General features: G+C 37.3%; 1 protein-coding gene across 5 annotated transcripts in view; it reads right to left on the reverse strand.

Annotated features, from left to right (window-relative positions):
* DLD (dihydrolipoamide dehydrogenase) overlaps window positions 1–24,307 on the reverse strand; it is a 53,147-nt gene that overhangs the window by 23,736 nt on the left and 5,104 nt on the right. For all 5 annotated transcript variants that reach the window (XR_014266952.1, XR_014266953.1, XM_082473557.1 and 2 more), the window contains exons 3-10: window positions 20,051–20,130; window positions 19,492–19,560; window positions 18,842–18,911; window positions 17,322–17,422; window positions 16,869–17,012; window positions 16,332–16,433; window positions 1,072–1,262; window positions 243–413 (exon numbers count right to left, since the gene is read on the reverse strand). Coding sequence is in view for 3 of the 5 variants with exons in the window: in XM_082473557.1 (XP_082329683.1) it covers window positions 243–413; window positions 1,072–1,262; window positions 16,332–16,433; window positions 16,869–17,012; window positions 17,322–17,422; window positions 18,842–18,911; window positions 19,492–19,560; window positions 20,051–20,130 (928 nt within the window). In the remaining 2 variants the exon portion in view is untranslated. The remainder of the gene's footprint in view (window positions 1–242; window positions 414–1,071; window positions 1,263–16,331; window positions 16,434–16,868; window positions 17,013–17,321; window positions 17,423–18,841; window positions 18,912–19,491; window positions 19,561–20,050; window positions 20,131–24,307) is intronic.

Raw genomic sequence — 24,307 nt, forward strand, 5'->3', positions numbered from 1 at the left:
ATACACGTTTCTAGTTATAAAGTCACCAAAAAATAAATCAAATACAGCTCTTCAAATATCAGTGAGTTCAGGTTCTAATCTTTGGGTAGTGAAAAAATTCAATTAATTACTTTTGCTTTTACATGTTATAAGTTTACTGTTCTTCCCCAAAGCCAATGTACTTTTTAAGCATGACAAAAGCCTTATTTTCAAAATAGTGTTTCCTTAAAATTATTGAAAATGCAGGTAAGTATCCAACTTACTTTGGAATTTTAGTTTGGAATCTGGTATTTACTGGAATTCTACCTCTAGGATCCAGCTCAATTCCAAGCTCCTCTAGTCCCAAATTCTTAGTAAAGGGTCGTCGGCCAATGCAAACCAGGAGTACATCACAAGTGATAACTTCAGCTTTACCACCAGAAGCAGCTTCAATACTAGATAATGAACAGTGTATAACTGTTAAACACACATCTATATGAACAGTGACAGACTTGGAAATTTAAGACTAGACATTTCTCAAGTATCGATGACACTTCTAACAGTGTAAGTTTATTTTATTATAAATATAAACGTAAGGGTCAGGCAAAGAAAAATGTACATATCCTCTAGAGGTCTATCATTAGAACCTCACAACAACAGGCTGTATAACACAGTTTAAGAACATTAAGTCTTAGAGACTGACAGATCCAAGTTCAAGTAGTGCTTCTGCCCCCACCAGCTATGTGACCTTAGGCAAGTTATTTCAGTGTTAAACAGAATGCCAAGCACAGTAAGCAACTGAATCAATAATATTACTGATTTCCCCATGTATCTGTCTAAAAATACTGAATTAATTTTACTGAATGTTGAGAGTTTAAATTTTTCTGAATGTATACTATGAAAAAGTACATTACAAATGAGAACACTGGCTTAATTTTTCTATCATCAATGCAATCGTGAATTTCAATGGACTGACTTGATAAGCAATACTGAGTTATACTACACAGTAAAATGGTATTAAGTTATAAAAGAATCTGATTCTAAAAACTGAATGTTTTTCTTAAAGAAACGCACAGAAGGGTATCATAACAAAAACAAATGTAGCATACTTACGAAACATCAATTTTTCCATCTGACTTCTTAGTAGCACCAGTAACTTTAGTATTCAATTTAAATTTAAATCCTTGTTTTTGAAGGATGCGTTGAAAGTTTTTAGATATCTCCATATCAATTCCAATTCCACCAACATGACCCAAAAACTCAACTGCTGTCACGTCTGCACCAAGTCTTTGCCAAACTGAGCCCTGCAAATAATAAAAAAAAATAATCATAAAAATAAAGGCTTCTATAGCAAATGTTTAAAAAAATCATCTTAAACAGTTTATTGTAAGGTATTTTCTTGTGTTAATATGTTCCTATTAGAAACTCTGAGGCTTAAAATTAACACTGTGACAAACATATATAACTTAATATTCACTAACTCAACATGTACTGAGCACGTACTATATGCTAGGCACCATTTTAGGTGATAGACATACGTCAGTAAACAAAACACTGCCCTCAGGGACCTTAAATTCTGACAGGGAAGACAAGTAAGTAAAATTCATGCAGAGGATAGTAAAAGAGCTATGAGAAAAATAAAGCAGGAAGTAGAACCAGGACTACTGAAAGGAGAGGGACTGTAATTTTAAACAGTGTGGCCAGGGGAAGGCCTCACTGCGAGTGCCATTTGCACAAAGACTTGGAGAAGGAATGAAATACACTGGTAATTGGTCCAGAAAGAGGAACAACAGTGGGAAGGAAGGTCTTGAGGGGGAAGAAGTAACCTCTTATTGCTAACTACTGATGCTTGCAAAATATTAAGCTGATTTCATATTTTATTTTCTCAACAGAGAAATGTTTACATTTTCATTCAAATTATAATTTAAAGTAAATGCTGGCTTTTTATTTTAACAGCATTTTATCAGTTATAACTTGTGAATACTTATATGTGAAACTGGCAATATGAAGATAATTTTACAGCATTAAATAAACTATGAAAAGCTATGAATATATCCTTTGCAAGAATCTGTATTAAATTCACCTCATAATTTAAAATTCACCTTAAGAGTTTACCTTACCAACTAAATTAAGTTCATGTATTCATTTTAAAAATTTCATGAATTTTTGGGGTCAGAGCTGAGTTAACTAGAGGCAATACAATGACACTAACAATCTAATAACAAGCATACATGAAAAGGTAACTCAAAATCATGGACCTAAATGTAAAACCCAAGGCTATAAAACTTCTAGAAGAAAATATAGGAGAGAATCTTTGTGACCTTGAGTAGGCAAAGATTTCTTAGCTACAATACCAAATGCACAATCCATAAAAGAAAAAGATAAATTAGACTTCATCAAAATTAAAAACTTCTCGGGCTTCCCTGGTGGCGCAGTGGCTGGGAATCTGCCTGCCAATGCAGGGGACACGGGTTCGAGCCCTGGTCTGGGAAGATCCCACATGCCGCGGAGCAACTGCGCCTGTGAGCCACAACTACTGAGCCTGCGCATCTGGAGCCTGTGCTCCGCAACAAGAGAGGCCGCGATGGTGAGAGGCCCGCGCACCGCGATGAAGAGTGGTCCCCACTTGCCACAATTAGAGAAAGCCCTTGCAGAGAAACGAAGACCCAACACAGTCATAAATAAATAAATAAATAAATAAATAAAAGAACGTGAATTTCTTTAAAAAAAAAAAAAATTTAAAAACTTCTCTTCAAAAGACAGTATTATGAACCCAAAAAGAGAAACCACAGGCTGTGAAGAAATGTTTGCAAACCATCTACTGGGGGCTTCCCTGATGGCACAGTGGTTAAGAATCCACCTGCCAAGGCAGGGGACACGGGTTCGAGCCCTGGTCCAGAAAGATCCCACATGTGGCAGAGCAACTAAGCCCGTGTGCCACAACTGCTGAGCCTGCGCTCTAGAGCCCATGAGCCACAGCTACTGAGCCCGTGTGCCACAACTACTGAAGCCCACACGCCTAGAGGCCGTGCTCCGCAACAAGAGAAGCCACGGCAATGAGAAGCCCACACAAAGCAATGAAGAGCAGCTCCCGCTCACCACAACTAGAGAAAGCTCACATGCAGCAAAGACCCAACGCAGCCAAAAATAAAATTTTAAAAAAACATATAAAGGATTTAAATAAAGAATCTAGGGCTTCCCTGGTGGCGCAGTGGTTGAGAATCTGCCTGCCAATGCAGGGGACACGGGTTCGAGCCCTGGTCTGGGAAGATCCCACATGCCACGGAGCGACTAGGCCCGTGAGCCACAACTACTGAGCCTGCGCGTCTGGAGCCCGTGCTCCGCAACAAGAGAGGCCGCGATAGTGAGAGGCCTGCGCACCGCGATGAAGAATGGCACCCGCTTGCCGCAACTGGAGAAAGCCCTCGCACAGAAACGAAGACCCAACACAGCTAAAAATAAATAAATAAATTTATAAAAAAAAAAAAAAAAAAGAATCTAAATCCAGATTACATAAAGAACTCTCAAAACTCAATAACAAAAAAAAAGAACCTGAAAGGAAATCCAAAAAAGAGGGGCTATATGTATACATATAGCCGATTCACTTTGCTGTACAGTTCCTTTTTTTTTTAACGAGTAAAACTGGTTTATTCGGGAATATCAAAGAATTGCAATTTGGGGCATACAATCCATGGTGAACCACAGGCAAGTCCGGAGAACAAAGAAGATGAACATTTCTCTTATAGAGGAGAAGGTGGAGTTGGGAAAGCTGTTACAAATAAAAAGTCCACTGGAGCCCTGCAAATTGGAAGTTGTAGTGGTTTTTCATTAGCTGAATAATGACAGTCTCCCATTGGCAAGGTTATTGCAAGGAGAATCTTCCTTCCTTCTGCTGGGGTAGTACAGTAGTAACCTTCTTCCTGTTGGAGATGCGAGGTATGTCTCCTCCTGTTGGGTCTGCAACTGACTACTAGTGGTAGGGTGAGAGAGCTCCTCCTTCTGGCCTCCAAACTCCTTTTTTTAAAAAATTTTAATTTAATTTATTTATTTTATACAGCAGTTTATTATCTACTTTATACATATTAGTGTATATATGTCAATCCCAATCTCCCAATTGCTGTACAGTTCCTTGAAAGGTTAAAAAAGGAATTACTCCTAAGTATATACTCAAAATAAATGAAAACAGATGTCTACACAAAAACTTGTACACAAATGTTCATAGCAGCATTATTCATACTAGCCCCAAAGTGGAAACAACCCAATTGTTCATCAACTGATGAGTTAATTTAAAAAATGTGCTATATCCATAGAATGGAATATTATTTGGCCATAAAGAGAAATTAAGTATACCTGAACGTTGAGAACATTATGCTAAGTGAAAGAAGCCAGACACAAATTGCCACATATTGCATGAATTCCATTTATATGTAATGTTCAGGACAGGCAAATCCATAGACACAGTAAGTAGATTTCCAAGGGCTGGAAGAAGGGAGGAATATAGAATGACTACTAATAGTCACGGGGTTTCTTTCTGGGGTGATGAAAATGTTCTGGAATTAGATACTGATGACAGATGCATAACTTTGTGCATATACTAAAAATCACTGAATTGTACACTTTAAATGGGTGAACTATATATGTAAATTTTATCTCAATAAAGATGTTTAAAAGAAAGGAATCACTCTTCTGAACCTAAATCGAAATAGTAAGAGTAGAAATGATGAGAAGCAGCATCTCGAAGTCTATAATTCAAAGTAAGGAACAATGAGCATAGCTAGACAAGTGCCCTAACTCTTTAGGAAAGCTGATTTCAAAATCCTTAGAGATAGGAAAACTCCAATAACATCTACAATTTATTTACAGCTTGTTAAATGCCAGGCACTATATGTTAAGTTTCTTAAATGTATTAACTTTATAAAATCCCAACAAAATCTTATAAGGCAATTATTCTTTTCCTCATTTTTATGATGAATCAACTAGTTCAGAGAGGGTTATAAATTTAACAAGGACATAAAGTCATTAAGAGGAAGAGCTAAAATTCAAATTTATATCTGATTCCAAAACCTATGTTCTTAAAAGCACTACATTAAACTGTAATGGAAGAAGGAACAAGAACTATAAATAAAAAATAAGTCATATGACTAACTTTATGAGAAAGTAAAGAGATATGTATGACTACACAGTAAATTCTCTGATAAGCCTAAATTTTTAAAATGACATGTGAAAACTAATTCAATATGGTAACAGACACCTAAAACATTGTGGCAAGATATTTGGAATGACCCAAGGCTTGTAAAAAACCTAAAGCAAAAGTGCAGAGATGGAGGAAATAGAATTACTGCTTGGGGATATTATTATACTGTTTAACAAAAGAAAGTAAATCTATTATTATTCCTTTTTTCTTGCTTGTTTTATCCATCTGTGAGAACCATTTTCAAAGTGGAGTGAACTGAAGAAATATCATTAAGCAAGAAGTGAAGCCCAAGACAACAACTAATGATTTTGGATGAATTAACTCGCTAATCAAACAAATTAGATCACAGAGTTTGGATAACAGAGAGTCAATCAGTGAACTCTGGGAACTTAATTAGCATAAGAGTACTGCCAAAGGTGGAAAAGAATAGATTCTAAAGAAGAATAGATTCTGGAGATTAGCTCAAGATGGTGGAGTAGAAGGACATGAGCTCACCCCCTTCTTACGGAAACACCAAAATCACAACTAATTGCTGAATGACCATCGACTAAAAAATGCTGGAACCAACCAAAAAGGATACCCTACATCCAAAGACGAAGAAGCCACAACAAGACAGTAGGAGGGGCACAATCTAGCTAAAATCAAATCCCATACCTGCCGGTGGGCAACCCACAACTGGAAAACAATTATACCACAGAAGTTCTCCCACAGGAGTGAAAGTTCTGAGCCCCACAACAGGCTTCCCAGCCTGGGAGTCCGGGAGCAGGAGGAGGAGTCCCCTGAGAATCCGGCTTTGAGGGCCAGCGGGGTTTGATCACAGGACTTCCACAGAACTGGGGGAAAGAGAAACTCCACTCCTGGAGGGCACACACAAAATTTCATGCACACCAGGACCGAGGGGAAAAAAGCAGTGACCCCATAAGAGACTGGGCCAGACCTACCTGCTAGTATTGGAGGGTCGCCTGCAGAGGCAGGGGGCGGCTGTGGCTCACTGCAGGGGCAAAGACACTGGCAGCAACAGCTCTGGGGAGTACCCATCAGCACGAGCCCTCCCGGAGGCAGCCATCAGCCCCACCAAACACCCTGTAGGCTCCAGTGCTGTGTCACCTCAGGCCAAATAACCAACAGGACGGGAACACATCCCCACCCACCAGGAAGCCTGCCAGCCTTTTAGACAGCCTCATCCACCAGAGGGCAGACAGCAGAAGCAAGAACCACAATACTGTAGTCCACGGAATGGAAACTGCAATCACAGAAAGTCAGTCAAAAGGAGATGGCAGAGGAATTTGTCCCAGATGAAGGAAAAAGATGAAATCCCAGAAGAACAATGAAGAGAAGTGGAGATAGCCAACCTACCAGAAAAATAATTCAGAAAAATAATTCAGAATAATGATAGTGAAGATGACCTAAGATCTCAGAAAAGAATGGAGGCGAGGATCGAGAAGATGCAAGAAATGTTTAACAAAGACCTAGAAAACTAAAGAACAAACAGAGATGAACAATAACTGAAATGAAAACTACACTAAAAGGAATCAATAGCAGAATAAGTGAGGCAGAAGAACGGATAAGTGACCTGGAAGACAGAATGGTGGAAATCACAGTGTAAACAGAATAAATAAAAAAGAATGAAAAGAAATGAAAACAGTCTAAGAGACCTCTGGGACATCATTAAACGCACCAACATTCGCATTATAGGGGTCCCAAAGGGAGAAGAGAGACAGAAAGGACCTGAGAAAATATTTGAAGAGATAATAGCTGAAAACTTCCCTAACATGGGAAAGGAAACAGTCACCCAAGTCCAGGAAGCGCAGGGAGTCCCAGGCAGGATAAACTGAAGGAGGAACACGCCAAGACACACAGTAATCAAACTGACAAAAATTAAACATGAAGAAAAAATATTAAAAGCAACAAAGGAAAAATGACAAATACCATACAAAGGAACTCCCATAAGGTTATCAGCTGATTTCTCAGCAGAAACTCTGCAGGCCAGAAGAAAGTCACACGATATATTTAAAGTGATGAAAGGGAAGACCCTACAACCAAGAATACTCTACCCAGCAAGGCTCTCATTCAGATTTGATGGAGAAATCAAAGCTTTACAGACAAACAAAAGCTAGGAGAATTCAGCAAAACCAGACCAGCTTTCCAACAAATGCTAAAGGAACTTCTCTAGGCAAGAAAGAGACCAGTAATTTAAAACAACCTTATGCATATATAGACTGCTATATCAAAACCTTATGGGCACAGCAAACCCAAAACCTACAATACGTACAAACACAAAAGAGAAAAAGCAACTCAAACACAACACTAAAGATGGTCATCAAACCACAAGAGAAGGAAACAAAAGAGGAAGGGAAGAAAAAACACCTAGAAAAACAAAGACAAAACAATTAAGAAAATGGCAATAGGAACATACATACCGATAATTACCTTAAATGTAAATGGATTAAATGCTCCAACCAAAAGACATAGGCTTGCTGAATGAATACAAAAACAAGACCCATATATATGCTGTCTATAAGAGACCCACTTCAGACCTAGGGACACATACAGACTGAAAGTGAGGGGATGGAAAAAGGTATTCCACACAAATGGAAATCAAAAGAAAGCTGGAGTAGCAATACTTGTATCAGACAAAATAGACCTTAAAATAAAGACTGTTATAAGAGACAAAGGACACTACATAATGATCAAGAGATCAATCCAAGAAGAAAATATAACAATTGTAAATATACATGCACCTAACATAGGTGCACCTCAATACATAAAGCAAACATTAACAGCCATAAAGGGAGAAATCGACACTAACACAATAATAGTGGGGGACTTTAACATCCCACTTTCATAATGGACAGATCATCCAGACAGAAAATCAGCAAGGAAGCACAGGCCTTAAATGACACATTAGACCAGATGGACTTAACTGATACTTAGAGAGCATTCCATCCAAAAGCAGCAGAATAGGGGGCTTCCCTGGTGGTGCAGTGGTTGAGAATCGCCTGCCAATGCAGGGAACACAGGCTCAAGCCCTGGTCCGGGAAGATCCCACATGCCGTGGAGCAACTTAGCCTGCGAGCCACAACTACAGAGCCCGTGCGCCTAGAGCCCATGCTCCGCAATAAAGAGAAGCCACCTCAATGAGAAGCCCGTGCACCGCAACGAAGAGTAGCTCCCACTCGCTGCAACTAGAGAAAGCCTGCGCACAGCAACAAAGATCTAACGCAGCCAAAAGTAAATAAATTAAAAAAAAAAAAAAAAAAGCAAAAGCAGCAGAATACACATTCTTCTCAAGGGCACGTGGAATATTCTCCAGAACTGACCACGTGCTGGGTCACAAAGTGAGCCTCGGTAAATTTAAGAAAACTGAAATCATACCAAGCATCTTTTCCAACCACATCACTACAAGATTAGAAATCAACTACAAGAAAAAAGCTAAAAAACACAAACACATGGAAGCTAAACAATATGCTACTAAACAACCAATGGATGGATCCCTGGTCAGGAAACTAAGATCTCACTTGCCGCCCGGCTTGGCAAAAACAAAACAAAACAAAAATAACAACAAAACCTAGAGACAAATGAAAATGAAAGCACAACAATCCAAAACCTATGGGATGCAGCAAAAGCAGTTCTAAGACAGAAGTTTACAGCAATACAATTTTACCTCAGGAAGTAAGAAAAATCCCAAATAAACAACCTAACCTTACACCTAAAGCAACTAGAGAAAGAACAAACAAAACCTAAAGTTAGTAGAAGGAAAGAAATAAAGATCAGAGCAGAAATGAATGAAATAGAGACAACAGCAAAGATCAATGAAATTAAAAGCTTGTTCTTTGAAAAGATAAACAAAATTGATAAACCTTTAGCCAGACTTGTCAAGAAAAAAAAGGGAGAGGACTCAAATCAATAAAAGTAGAAATGAAAATGGAGAAGTTACAACCGACACCACAGAAATACAAAGGATCATAAGAGACTACTACAAGCAACTATATGCCAGTAAAATGGACAACGTGGAAGAAATGGACAAATTCTTCAAAAGGTACAATCTCCCAAGACTGAACCAGGAAGAAATAGAAAATATGAACAGACCAATCACAAGCACCGAAATTGAAACTGTGACTTAAAAACTCCCAAAAAACAAACGTCCAGGACCAGATGGCTTCACAGGCAAATTCTATCAAACATTTAGAGAAAAGTGACACCTACCCTTCTGAAACTGTTCCAAAAAACTGCAGAGGAAGGAAAACTCCCAAACTCATTCTATGAGGGTGATGACCCTGATATCAAAACCAGACAAAGATACCACAAAAAAAGAAAATTACAGACCAATATCACTGATGAACATAGACGCAAAAATCCTCAACAAAATACTAGCAAATCTGAATCCAATGATACATTAAAAGGATCATACACCACGATCAAGGGGGATTTATCCCAGGGATGCAAGGATTTTTCAGTATCCACAAATCAATCAGTGTGATACACCACATCAACAAACAGAGAAATAAAAACCATGTGATCATCTCAATAGATGGAGAAAAAGCTTTTGACAAAATTCAACACCCATTTATGATAAAAACTCTACAGAGGGCTTCCCTGGTGGCACAGTGGTTGAGAATCTGCCTGCCAATGCAGGGGACACGGGTTCGAGCCCTGGTCTGGGAAGATCCCACATGCCGCGGAGCAACTAGGCCCGTGAGCCACAATTACTGAGCCTGCGCGTCTGGAGCCTGTGCTCTGCAACAAGAGAGAGGCCGAGATAATGAGAGGCCCGCGCACCGCGATGAAGAGTAGCCCCCGCTTGCCGCAACTAGAGAAAGCGCTCGCACAGAAACGAAGACCCAACACAGCCATAAATAAATAAATAAATAAATAATTAAAAAAAAAAAAAAAACTCTACAGAAAGTGGGCATAGAGGGAACATACCTCAACATAATAAAGGCCATATATGACAAACCTACAGCTAGCATCATACTCAACAAAACAAGACAAGGATGTCCACTCTCACCACTTTTATTCAACATAGTTTTGGAAGTCTTAGCTACAGCAATCAAAGAAAAAAAAAAGAAATAAAAGCAATCCAAACTGGAAAAGAAGTTAAACTGTCACTGTCTGCAGATGACATGATACTATACATAGAAAATCCTGAAGACTGTACCAGAAAACTACTAGAGCCCATAATCATGAATTCGGTAAAGTTGCAGGTTACAAAATTAATACACAGAAATCTGTTGCATTTCTATACACTAACAACAAAAGATCAGAAAGAGAAATTAAAGAAACAATCCCATTTACCATCATATCAAAAAGAATAAAATACCTAGGAATAAACCTACCTAAAGAGATAAAAGACCTGTACTCTGAAAACTATACTAGGCTGATGAAAGAAATCGAAGACTACACAACAGATGGCGAGATATACCATGTTCTTGGATAGAATCAATACTGTCAAAATGACTATCCTACCAAAGGCAATCTACAGATTCAATGCAATCCCTAACAAAGTACCAATGACACTTTTCACAGAAGTAGAACAAAAAATCTTAAAGTTTGTGTGGAGAAACAAAAGACCCCAAATAGCCAAAGCAATCTCGAGAAAGAAAAATGGAGCTGGAGGAATCAGGCTCCCTGACTTCAGACTATACTACAAAGCTATAGTCATCAAAACAGTATGGTACTGGCACAAAAACAGAAATATAGATTAATGGAACAGGATAGAAAGCCCAGAAATAAACCCATGCACCTATGGTCAATTAATCTACGATAAAGGAGGCAAGACTATACGACGGAGGAAAGACAGTCTCTTCAATAAATGGTGCTGGGAAAACTGGACAACTACATGTAAAAAAAATGAAATTAAAATACTCTTTCTAACACCACACACAAAAATAAACTCAAAATGGATTAAAGACCTAAATGTAAGACTGAACACTATAAAACTTTTAGAGGAAAACATAGGCAGAACACTCCCTGACATAAATCACAGTAATATCTTTCTCAATCCGTCTCCCAGGCTAATTGAAATAAAAACAAAAACAAATGGGACCTAATTAAACTCAAAAGCTTTTGCACAGCAAAGGAAACCACAAACAAAATGAAAAGACAACCCACAGAATGGGAAAAAATATTTACAAATGATGCAACCAACAAGGGATTACTCTACAAAATTTACAAACAGCTCATAGGGCTTAATATCATAAAAGCAAAACAACCCAATCAAAAAATGGGCAGAAGACCTAAATAGACATTTCTCCAAAGAAGACATACAGATGGCCAAGAGGCACATGAAAAGATGCTCAACATCGCTAAGTATTAGAGAAATGCAAATGAAAACTACAACGCAGGGGACTTCCCTGGCAGTCCAATGCAGGGGGTACGGGTTCAATCCCTGGTGGGGGAGCTAACATCCCACATGCCTCGCAGCCAAAAAACCAAAACATAAAACAGAAGCAATACTGTAACAAATTCAATAAAGATTTTTAAATGGTCCACATCAAAAAAAAAAAATCTTAAAAAAAAAAAAACTACAATGAGATATCACCTTAAACCAGTCAAAATGGCTATCATCAAAAAATCCACAAACAATAAATGCTGGAGAGAGCGTGTAGAGAAGGGACCCCTCCTACACTGTTGGTGGGAATGTAAGTTGGTACAGCCACTGTGGAGAACAGTATGGAGGCTCCTTAAAAAACTAAAAATAAAGCTACCATATGATCCTGCAATCCCACTCCTGGGCATATATCCAGAGAAAAACATGGTCCAAAAGAATACATGCACCCCAATGTTCATTGCAGCACTGTTTACAATAGCCAAGACATGGAAGCAACCTAAATGTCCACTGACAGATGAATGGATAAAGAAGATGTGGTACATATATACAAAGGAGTATTACTCAGCCAATAAAAAGGATGAAATTATGCCATTTGCAGCAACATGGATGGACCTAGAGATTGTCATACTGAATGAAGTAAGTCAGACAGAGAAAGACAAGTATCATATGATATCGCTTATATGTGAGGTTGAAAAAAGAAATATACAAATGAAGTTAGGAAGTTTGGGATTGATATGTACATACTACTATATTTAAAATGGATAACCCAATCAGGGAACTCTGATCAGTATTATGTAACAACCTAAATGGAAAAGAATTTGAAAAAGAATAAATACATATATACATATAACTGAATCACTCTGCTGTACACCTGAAACTAACACGACATTGTTAATCAACTATACTCCAATATAAAATAAAAAGTTGAAAAAGAAAAAGAAAAAAGAATAGACTCTGAAATGTGGAGCAGAGGTCAATCTCTGCTAAATACTAGAAGAGATTTTTAAACAGCTGGTTTGACAATCGTTAGACACTACCACAAGTGTTTCAAACAGGTCATGTAAACGACCCACACTTTATTTTCTAAAATTTTTTCTGGGCTGGTTAATGTAGTATATTTTGGTATCAGCAAGGTATTCAGTTATGTTTATAACTGGTTAAAGACTGTAGTATCAGGGACTTCCATGGTGGTCCATTGGTTAAGACTCCGCGCTTCCACTGCAGGGGGCACAGGTTCAATCCCTGGTCAGGGAACTAAGATAAGATACCGCATGTGGCGTGGTGCAGACAAAACAACAAAACAAAAACAACAAAAAAAGAAAAGCAATGGAGATTTAAATATGAATAAAACTCAATCTCTGCCTTTAAGGAGCTTATGGTCCTATAAAAAAGACAGACATAAACAAATAGATTCAATATACTGTTATTAGTAGATGACGCAAAGATGCAGACACATTATACTGAAGACTCGAAGAAGGAAAGACCTGAGCTTTCTTAAACAGAAGTCTCCACTAAAAAGGTAACTTCTAAGCTGACATTTGAAAGGTATTTATTATATCAACAAATGTTTATAGAGCAATAATAAAAGCCAATACATGAGTACTTATTATAGATCAGCCACAACGCTAGATCCTAAAGACACACAGTAAATCAAACAGCCAGCATCTCTACCCTCATGGAGTTTATGATTTAATGAAAGAGAGACAAGTGAACAAGTAACATCAAGAAAGCAAGATAAAAGCTAGAACAAGAAGTATAGGGTGCAATGGAACACTCAGCAAGAGTACCTAAGGACATCTAGGGTAGGCAGGGAAGGGCTCAGAAAGTGCAGAAACTCGTAGAGGGATGAAATGTTCCAAACAGAAGGAAGGCCTACCTACAGACAAAGAATGCAGCTTGTTCAGGAACTGATATTTCAATATACCTTGAACATAGTTTGAGAGGGAAAGGGGTTAGAAATGAGGCTGGAGATTTGAGCCAGCACCAACCAACATTTAAGAGTTTGTATTTATCCTAACAGCTATAATGAGTCATTGAAGGGTTTTCAGCAGGGAAGAGACATGATTACATTTGTGTTACAGAAAAATCACTTCAGCCACTCTGAGGAAAACAGATTAGAAAAAGTTAAAGAAGTAAGAGAAACCCAGGGTAAGACATGATCTTGGCATGAACTGGGATCTAAGTAGATACATGAAAAGAGGAGGATATATTCATGAGCCACCTAACAGGTAGTATCACATTACGACCCAGGGACTGACTCAATATGGGGCACAAAAGCAGGGGAGAGGTCACATATAGTTTCCAAACTTCTTTAGGCCTCTAGATAGATGGCAGTACCACTCAGATATGGGAAATGTTAGAAAAGAAACAGGCTTTGTTTTATTTTGGGGAGTGAAAGAGGGAGAGAAAGGTTAAGAGGCACTTACTGAACTGAGTGCCTGTGAGACCTACAAACAGAGATGCTGGTAAGCATTCAGATATAAAAATTCAGAGGCAAGGAGAAAGGATTAGGCTGCAAATATTTCAGTCCTTGTGTAACTGAGGTAAGAGGGAACAGAATATTCTGTGGAAAGACAATAAGGGTCTGGAATAGAACCCTAAGACAGAATCTAGAGTAATACTAACAATTAAAGGGAAGGCTGAGAAAGGGAAGAATGAGAAGTCAGCCCAAAGGGTAGCTGGAAAACCCACAGAGTGTGGTTTGATCAGAGAAGTTAAGGGAAAAGTTTCAAACGCAAGAAAATCAGCAATGCTGTTTGCTACCAAATAAAGCAGTGAAGAAAACAGTCCACTGGATTGAGCAATAAATCCATTCATGCCCTGTCAAGAGCAATTTGATGGCACAAGAAGCCATGGACGAAGAAGTGAGTGGGAACTGATGAAACGGAGTGTGGGCATCTCTTTCAAGAAGTCTGGTTGTGGAGAGAAGGTGAGAGGAAAATTAGCAACTGAAGGAGGACACAGGATCAAAAAAAGGCTTATTTATGTGTACACAGCCTGTGTCTATGAGTGCAAAGGCATCTTGGCATGTGTGAATGCACACAGGTGCTCACTGAGAAGCAGGTTTAAATGTAAATAAGGAAGCAAAAATAGAGGAGAGTTTGAAGACTAAAAAAAAATACAAAAATTAAAATCACAAAACAAAGTCCCCAAGAAGGCAGGAGATGACGCACTACCAAGCACAGGTAAAGGGTTCAGTCTTAGGGAAAAAAGCACTTCCAGAGTTACAACAGAGATCAAGAGAACAAGTGTAACAATGGGTAAAAATATTTTGAAATCTGGGGCATCAGGCTGAGGGAGTTCTCACCTGATGGTTTCTCTTATGCGGAATTTAGGAGACAAGGTCATCTGCAAGCAGGGGAAGACACTGTGCTGGCAGAGGTTTGAGATGAGTGGGAAATGAAACAACCATTGCAGGCACCAGGAGAGTGTACCAGCTAAGGAAATAATGGAGTTGTCAGCAAGGCTGAGGATCCTGTTGAGACCTGTGACCAAAAATTTACACAGGTACTAATCTGCAGGGTGCGTGTCGTTCTCCTGGTGTAGTCAATATCCTGGGTATAGCCTAAAAAGACAGACAGCTGAATTCAACCAGGACTAGTTTTGCCAAGCAGATATGACAGAACAGCAAGGCAAGGGACTCAAGAACACCTGTAAGGAAGTGATTAAAGTGACACATTATAGAATCTAACCTGCTCGCAAAAGCAGTCAAGATGGGATAAAGGCAGAGAGCAAAAACATAAGAGGGATCTAGGGACTAGAAAACTTGATTAAGTTAGAGAGTCTGTCTACCTGAGGAATAACTTAGAGGAAAGGAGCCTATGGTTAGAGAATAAAATGTCTGGATTTGTGATTTCAGAAGTAGAGCCATTCTTGGCTATTACAAGGTAAAACGGCCCTGGGAAAGGACTCCTAAAATGGAGGGATAGAGGTCACTGGACAAACATGAAAACTGCCAGATGGACAAGAAAGGAGAACCAGGCAGTGAAAAGGTAGGAGACAGCACAGTATTCAGAGAACTTCAAGTAGTGTGACATTTCTAAAACTTGAGTTAAGAGGGATCGAGATGCGGATGGAGAGGCAGGGAGGAGTCAGGTCACATAAGTCATGTCTTTATCTGAAATGTAATTCACTCAGAATGAGAGCTGTCTGCTGAAGGGTCGAAGGGCTGGCACATTTAAATACCTGAAGGGCTGGTAGATTTTTAAAAATTAGTCCAGTTCTAGGGAATAGGAAAGGTGAAAGATACAGGGAAGCAGATTTCAAAACAAAAGAAATGTTCTAATGACTAATGATTACTTAAATAGGTTGCCTTGAAAATTCTTTACTACTAGATAAATGTCTAAGCAAAACTCAATGCTGGGACTTCCTTGGTGGTGCAGTGGTTAAGAATCCGCCTGACAATGCAGGGAACACGGGTTCGATCCCTGGTCCGGGAAGATCCCACATGCCGCAGAGCAACTAAGCCCATGTGCCACAACTACTGAGCCTGCGCTCTAGAGCTCGCGTGCCACAACTACTGAAGCCCGTGCACCTAGAGCCCATGCTCCGCAAGAAGAGAAGCCACCATAATGAGAAGCCTGCGCACTGCAACATAGAGTAGCCCCTGCTTGCCGCATCTAGAGAAAGCCCGCACGCAACAACGAAGACCCAAAGCAGCCAAAAAAATTTTTTTTTAAATTATATAAAAAAAAAAACTAATGGATGTACATAAATTTTTTTAAAAAAACAAAAAAACCCCTCAATGCTGATCTACCTGTGATGTTATACAAAGAATCAAACAGAGCACCACTAAGTCCTGTCCAACTCCATGTTAAGTAATAAGGGGCAGAAAAAAACATCACTCACCAATTCTACACCTATTACTCCTGCACCAATGACAACCATCTTTTCTGGAACTTTTTTTAAAGACAAAGCACCTGTAGATGACACTACTGTATCTTCATCAATCTGTAATTTTAAAAAAAGATACAATCAAAATTATTTGGAACAACCTACTGATTATAAACTGTGATCTCACTCAGTATAATAACTAAAAATACTAAGTCATTTATTTGCTTTGAGCTACTTACGACTTTTGTCCATAGACTCAATTTTATCAAAACCCATTAAAAATGCTCACTAAAAGATTTATCATTCAGCATTTCAAAACAAAATGGTCAATTTTAACTTCATATTGAATTGAAATATATCTTAATATACAGTGTTCTATTTCTGGTCACGATTACTGCAGAATAAAGACAGGCAATTTCCCAAAGCTGAATGACTGTCAACATATAGTACTTCAGTCAGAGATCTGTCATTCAAAGTTCATAAAGAGCATAAAGTCGTTTATAAAACATATTTCTGTAGGAAGGTTGTGACAGTTGTAAAACATGTAAATACCGTAATTCCAGGAAAAGGAGTGACTTCTGAACCTGTGGCTATAAGAATGTTCTTTGTATCAATAACTTGAGTGTTGCCATCGGCTTTCGTAGCGGTGACCTGATTTTTCCCAGTTATCTTTCCATATCCATTTACATGAGCAACCTTTATAAAATAATATTTATAAATTCACAAAGTTTAAAATAATTTTTTTGGAGAAACAAATATGATTAGTAAGAAAAAACTATGAAATAATTTATCCAATACAAAATACTTCCCTACTTAGTAATGCTACATATGGAACAGCAAACGTTTTGTTATATGTATCAGGGAAATCTATTTCAGGTTAACATACTGTTTTAAATTAAATAAATTTTCTCCAGCAGCCAAGTTCTAATAACATCACTGTGAGCATAATGCAATGTTAAGGTGTATATAAAATAAAGCAAAAATTTGAACATTAAACACACTGACCTTATTCTGTTTGAATAAGTGGGCAATTCCACCCGTTAAAGCTTTTACTGCATTACTCTTCTGCTCCATCATCTTCTCTAAATTCAAGCGAACTTCAGACACTGTAATTTGTTAAATAAATCTTTAATCCATAGCTAAATTCCTGAAGCAATGTGTGATATTTTTCATGAATCAAGGTCTAAAAAACTGCAGCCTAATGCTTACAGAACTGTTTAAAAGGCAGTATTAAAAATTTTTAATCTAATAACTGATATAATAATCGTAGCTGGCAAAAGGCAAACAGCATCCTATCACAATAACAGAACCTATCACACACTGTAAAAAGTCCACCTTCAGGAAAAACGAAGTCCAAAATATAACATTACACCCCATTATGACAATATATTCTCCAAACACCTTATGGTAATTTTAAATCTGGAAGAGATTTAAATTTAAGTATTGATAAAAATGACAAAGTAAAACATCACTGGAAATTGAAAACAAAAGAACAGGCTAAATTTCATGAAACAACTACTAAAAATACACATTTGAAAACTTCAAATACAGAAGCTTAATATTTAATTCACATTTAATTCACTCATTTAATTCAGAAGAAAACTCTGAAGCAACTCAGAAGATAAAGAAACTCAAACTCAACAGAACTTTACATGTAAGACTACCTCAGAAATCAGCTCATGCAACCAACACGTATCTTAAAGATGAGGAAACAGAGGCCCTGAGAGATTTGATTTACCTAAGGCACAGAGCTAGAACATGAAGCTTTACCTACAATGCACTTCTTTGACTAACCCTGTCTCTTCTTTCCTTTGTGGGTAGAGAAAGTGAGTTTTGATTCTACTTTTCATCGAGCTTAATATATTTGCTTTAATGTGTATACATCACTCCTATACCTTCCTGTCTGCCTACACTACAGCCCAATCTTTCAGAAACCTACTGCTACAAAGAAATAAATGAAGGGAAATCAATTAACACACCCCCCCACCTCCAACAAAGGTGTGTTTTGGCCCTTCCTAGAAGGACTACCCTCCTGGATATATCTGTAAACAACAGTAATTGGAGAAAAAGGATGAAATGAACACAGTCCAAAAAGAATGGCAGGAGATATGACATAACAAATCAAAACATTATGAAATGTCCTTCTTTTCCACTATGCTGCATCCTTCCCCCTCTCCTTGCATCTCTTTCCACTACCAAGAACTTAAGTAGACTTTTTCCTTCCTTCACCATTATTTGCCCATGGCACTCAGGAATCCAGCACCTCCTAATGATCTCTAGGTTTCAGGGAAATAAAAACTGACTTCTCTCTCTCTCTCTCACATGTTAGCAAAGGAACACAAGATGTCATAGTAGGAATATGAACTTAAGCCTTCTTTCTTAAATAAATCTTTTCACATTTTTAAGACCTTTTTCTTACTCTTCCCTCACTGAACATATATTACACACTCATTAGACACAAGTCAAGTTAAGCTAGAAGAGTCAAGTTAAGTGATAATATTGCTAAATATGAAAGGTATACATACTTTCAATTCCTCTAGATGCAAAATCTTTTCCATGGGCCATATGGTAATAATGAGAGTTATTCAATAAAGCCTAAAGGAAATAGACTCAATTATCAAATTTCACAAACTATATATAATCAAAAACCACTTACAAAATGACATTCTCTACGTGAAATAGCATATAGGACTACACCAATTCAGTTTCTGTTCTTACATAATTAATCTAAGACAAACAATAACGACTTAAACATTCAACAAACAAGAATGAAAAAACATCTTTACTTTCTTTAAAAGCAACGAATTAAATACACACTTCAGAAAGGCAGGTTAAAAAAGCAGTCATATTTTCATATATAAAGGGCCTAAAAGAAGAATTTACTACCTATTATCTGTTTCACTGTAAAGGAAAGCTAAAAAGAAAAAAAATGGAACATCAGAGTCTGTCATCAGAGCCTAGCTCAAAGGCTAGGCATTCGGAGACAAGGAAGTTATTTCAGGAATGTATGGCAGACTGATGACAGTACTCTAAGTTTTAACATGGGAAAAACGTGTTTTTATCATCCCTGGTTTATTTTTTAATAACTGTATTAGTTTAATATTCTAATCTCAATATATCCTTCTAGCTGGTGGCTAATGAAAAAATTTCTGCACTGCACAAAACATATGCTCACCTTAGAAGGAATACAACCAACGTTCAAGCATGTTCCACCAAGTGTTTCATTTTTCTCAACGCAGACTGCCTACAACCAAAGAAAACATTATTTACTGCACACAACCTGCAATGTTTCGGTTCACTAAAATTCCAAATGTATCTGTCTTAATTCTTCTACAAAACATGCTACTGAAACTGCGTTTGTGAGAATGAAATAGACTCCTTTATAATTTATTATTTGAATAATATTAACCCCAAAGCGAATTATTCTAAAAAATATTTTTGTTTAACAAACCAAATACATGTTTTTGGCTCTATTACTGTATCTTCCGAAGTGTGATTAGAAGCCAAAACAAAAAAGTATTGGGGGGAGGAGAAAAATAACAACTTCACTTTCCATTTCATGAAAATCCTATAACCAAATAAACCCTCTCTCTTCATTAGTCTCAGGCCTAAATATAATTTATAGAATTAAGAAATTATTTACCATTATTAATTACCTGCAAAGTATTTTGTGAATGTGATCAATTCTTGCCAAATGAAAAGGAATCAACACCTAGTCTGAGCCTAAACCTTACCTTGAAGCCTAACTGGGCAGCTTTAATAGCAGCAACATATCCTCCAGGACCAGAACCTATCACTGTTACATCAGCATCAACTACAATAAAAGCAAATTGATACAAAACAATAAATTGCTTAATATTGACCAAAAACAGTACATTAAAAAAAAAAATCTTACATTTTACACCTCCAAGAAAGCGCAAATAATCAGCATTTTCTACACAGTACTATTCATTCCTAGGTACCTGATGTTCTTTGACATAACTGAAAATGGCACAGATTTTTAAATTTTGTTTTCTATTTATTCATTTACGGCATACCAAAATATAACTGAGTTTTGTATCCACTGACCTTGCTAAATTCCATAGTTTCATGACGGACAGGCATTTACTGACGCATCTGTATGAAGGAAAGAGCCTGAGCTTTGGAATCTGACATACCTGGCTTCAAACCTCAGCTCCTGAACTAATAAGTGGCTCCTGTCACTTATTAGTTGTGTGACTAAGTGACCTCATTTTTGTCATACAGGAACAATAACACTGCCTTAAATGATTGATGTTTGGATTAAATAAGATAATTTTGTATAATACTTTAGTTCTCTCAATAAATTTAAGACTGATTATATCCTTTTCAGGTACTTAACTTCTAAGATATCAGGGGGAAAACTCTGCTTCCCTATAATGCATGGCAAATACGTTTTGAACTTTATTTGAATAATGATACATTTTGTATAGTTCAAGATAATAGGCTAAATAGAACTCAATGAACTATTCTGGACATTTATCATATAAAGATAAGAAACTGAAAGTTAACTTTCATCAGTAGCCTGAGGAATATAATAATTATGATACAAATGTAAAATTAAGTCCAATTATTCCCATTCTCCTCAAGCCAACATCAAATAAAGCAATAATAACTGTTAAGAGTTAGAGACAGTCTCCCTTCTCCACCCCTCAACTGTCATTGCAACCCAGCATTTAGCAGTTTTTAACACACTTTCACATATATTATCATGTTTTTCCCAGAACTTCCTAGGAGGAAGGTAAGGATGGCATATATTTGATATATCACAGATAAAAAACACTAGGTTCAGAGAGGTCAATTAACTTGCCCAAGGTCATCTAGCAATCGTGTGGCAGAGACAAAATTAAGTTTTCTGTCTCTCCTTCCAGTGGTCTTTCCATTATTCAAACTACTCCATTCCTCAGTTTCACCTATCCCCAAGAGCAATAATCAAGCTTTATAATTACTAGCTATCTGACCTTAGATGAGTAATTTAACCTGCTTCACCCTCAGTTTACTCATCTGCAAAATAAACAGTACAAGAAAATCTACCTCATATGGCTGTAATACAGAATAAATAATGTATGCAAATAGCTTAGCATAGTACCTGGAACGTACATAGTAAGTATTCACTGTATAATAACTATATTCTGACCTACAAAGACAGCAATTTTAATTTCTTATCATCCCTCCCCCACAAAACACACACCCCCTAGGGGATGGCAGTGTACTATCATTCAAAAGACCTTTGCTGGCCTGAACAGAATCAAATAACCTCTATGTTGAACGACAACTAACAAGTTATCCAAGCCAGTTATCCACAAAATCTAAGAATCATCCTACTGAATAAATCAATGTACTGATTCTCCTTGGTTATGTCAGATGATAATTAGGATTACTCAATACATGAAAAAAATATAGCTGGTCCAATACATGATAAAAGTATTGCTTCAATTTTTACTGATCCATTTATGCTTTTTGGCCACAATGCTTGGTTCACTCATTTACGTTCAGAATTAAGTATGTAATAAAATGTATTTCTATTTTCAAATCTTGAACCAAATCAGGACCTAAACAATATCCCTTTGTTTGGGTCCTAATTTTTAATTTCACAGTAATGTAAATACAAGCTACAAAACATGTTTCTTTGCTGATTTTTTAACATTTTTTGGTTATAATATACATGTCTATTGATTAAATTTAAACACAAAAAAGCCAAAATACTTGCATTTTATTTCCCAATTTACTGTGTGATCTTAGGTCTTTTTAAAAACCGTAGAAAATACCAAAAAACAGTTTGCCGTGCACTGAAGATACTAAGTGTACCATTCCATTAGAATCCCACTAAAGTGCTAGGAAGCACAAAGATGAAGGGAAAATAGAAAAGTCTTCATCGGAAGACTTGTCAACTGAAAGTATAGGAGGGTATGATCCAGTGCAAAGCTTCAAAAATAAGCTATTATTTAGGGGAAGTACACCAATGTCTGCAATTTACCTTGAAATGCATCAGAAAAGTAAGAAGAATGAATGGATACGTATATGGATGAACAGATATGTGATAATGTAAGTATAGTAAAATGTGAAGAATCCATGGGTATTCACTGTAAAATTCTTGCAACTTTTCTAAATGTTTGAAATTTTTCATAATAAAATACTGGAAAAACAAACCAGCTAGCTTTCACCTTTACCAAAGGCTGCCTGCAAGTGACAGTTTACAATACCTGATTCTGACTCACCATCTCCTTGTCAAGAAGCATTTCTCAATTTTAAAGTAGTTTTAAAAATCAGGATATAGAAAAGTAGTTAAACAAAATACATAAATTTAGGGAACACTTAATATATAATTTTACAAAACTAGCATCAGCCTTTAAAAGTGAAAAAGAAAAACTGAAAAGGATATACAAATTGATAGCATAAGAGAACGATGAGTAAGCCAAAATGGCAAAAGACAGCTGGATAGCAATCTTCATTTCAGGTGGCAGTAAAATACCAGCAGAAAGCTATTGGGTTGATACTTTAAAAAAAACTGGGGTACAATAAGAGGTGACTGACTTAATTAGTCAACGCCATGAAATGAACTGAAAGAAAAAGCAGGAAAAAGTGCTCTACAAGTTACTCTACAAATGTTACTTATTATATCATTATGAGGAAACTAAGGATACCACATTATCAAGGCCACCACTGAAATAAAGGTGTCCAGTTACAAACCAACTGTAATCATCAACAAATTACAACACATGTTTTAAGAAGTCAGTCTGCAATATTATCTGCCACTTGGATAATTTACATGCCAGGTAGTGAGCTAAATGCTTCCTGTTGTCTTATTTAAGCCTCAGCACATCTCTGTTACACAGTTATTATTGCCATTTAACAGGGAGAAAATAAGGCTGAGGGTAACTAAACAACCTATGTTAGGTTGCACAATTAGTAATTGATCCAGCCAGGATTCAAGCCATATTCTTTAGATTCTGAAGCCTATGCTCCTACACCATTATGCCTCCCAAACACTCAGATGATCCCATAATCTCCAGGTCAATCAGGAACTCCAACTAAAATGACACGAAGCTCTTCATTATCAGAATGAAATCAAATTTCATGAATGCCTACCCTATGAGGAACTCATCACTACCTTCAAAAACCTTACGTTATAGTTAGGGGAAATAGGCACGTATCAAAATGTAGATAAATCAAGATTATTTTTAAAACGAAAATAAAAGGAATAGGAAAAGAAATATAAGGCAGTAATCATTAATTACCAATTTCACTAAATGAGTTTAAGAGCTACTTGTTGTAATGTTTACTTGTTGTTTTGTTGACGGGGGGGGGGGGGGCTCTGTTTTAAAATCATCAATAGCCTGGGACTTCCCTGGCGGTCCAGTGGTTAAGACTCTGCACTTCCACTGCAGGGGGCACTGGTTCAATCCCTGGTCAGAGAACTAAGATCCCACATGTCACGTGGTGCAGCCAAAAAAAAAAAAAACAACAAAAAAAACAAAACAAAAAATACAATAATCAATAGCCTTAATCTTCAGTCTATTTCCATAGTCACATCCTCTACCTGTGATCACCCTAAACCGCTCAGCTTCAAAGAAAATTTTGAATTCTAATACTTTTACTTTCTGATCATAACCCTACAACCCTCCAGTCCATAATGAAAGAGAAACACAGTAAAAGAAGAAAGGATGTGAAGTTAAACAAACCTGAGTTCAAATATGAGCTCTACCATCTCTTAAATTCTTGGGTAAATTATTTAATCTCTCTGGGCTTCGATGCAACATAGGCATAACAGTGACAGTAATATCTACATCCCAGGGTTGAGAGGTGAGAGATAAGGTATGTCAAGATCCTGGGAGAATGCCAGGTGCACACTGGGCACTCAACACATGTTTCTTCCCTTCTCAGATTCTCCTCCCAATTTTGGTCCTGCAGCCTCCAGTCTCATCCCCACCCTCCTCAGCTACCACGGTGTTACCTCCTGCCAAAACCCAACT

Source organism: Balaenoptera physalus (genome assembly GCF_965194825.1).
Source record: "Balaenoptera physalus genome assembly, chromosome: 8".
NCBI classification, from domain to species: domain Eukaryota; kingdom Metazoa; phylum Chordata; class Mammalia; order Artiodactyla; family Balaenopteridae; genus Balaenoptera; species Balaenoptera physalus.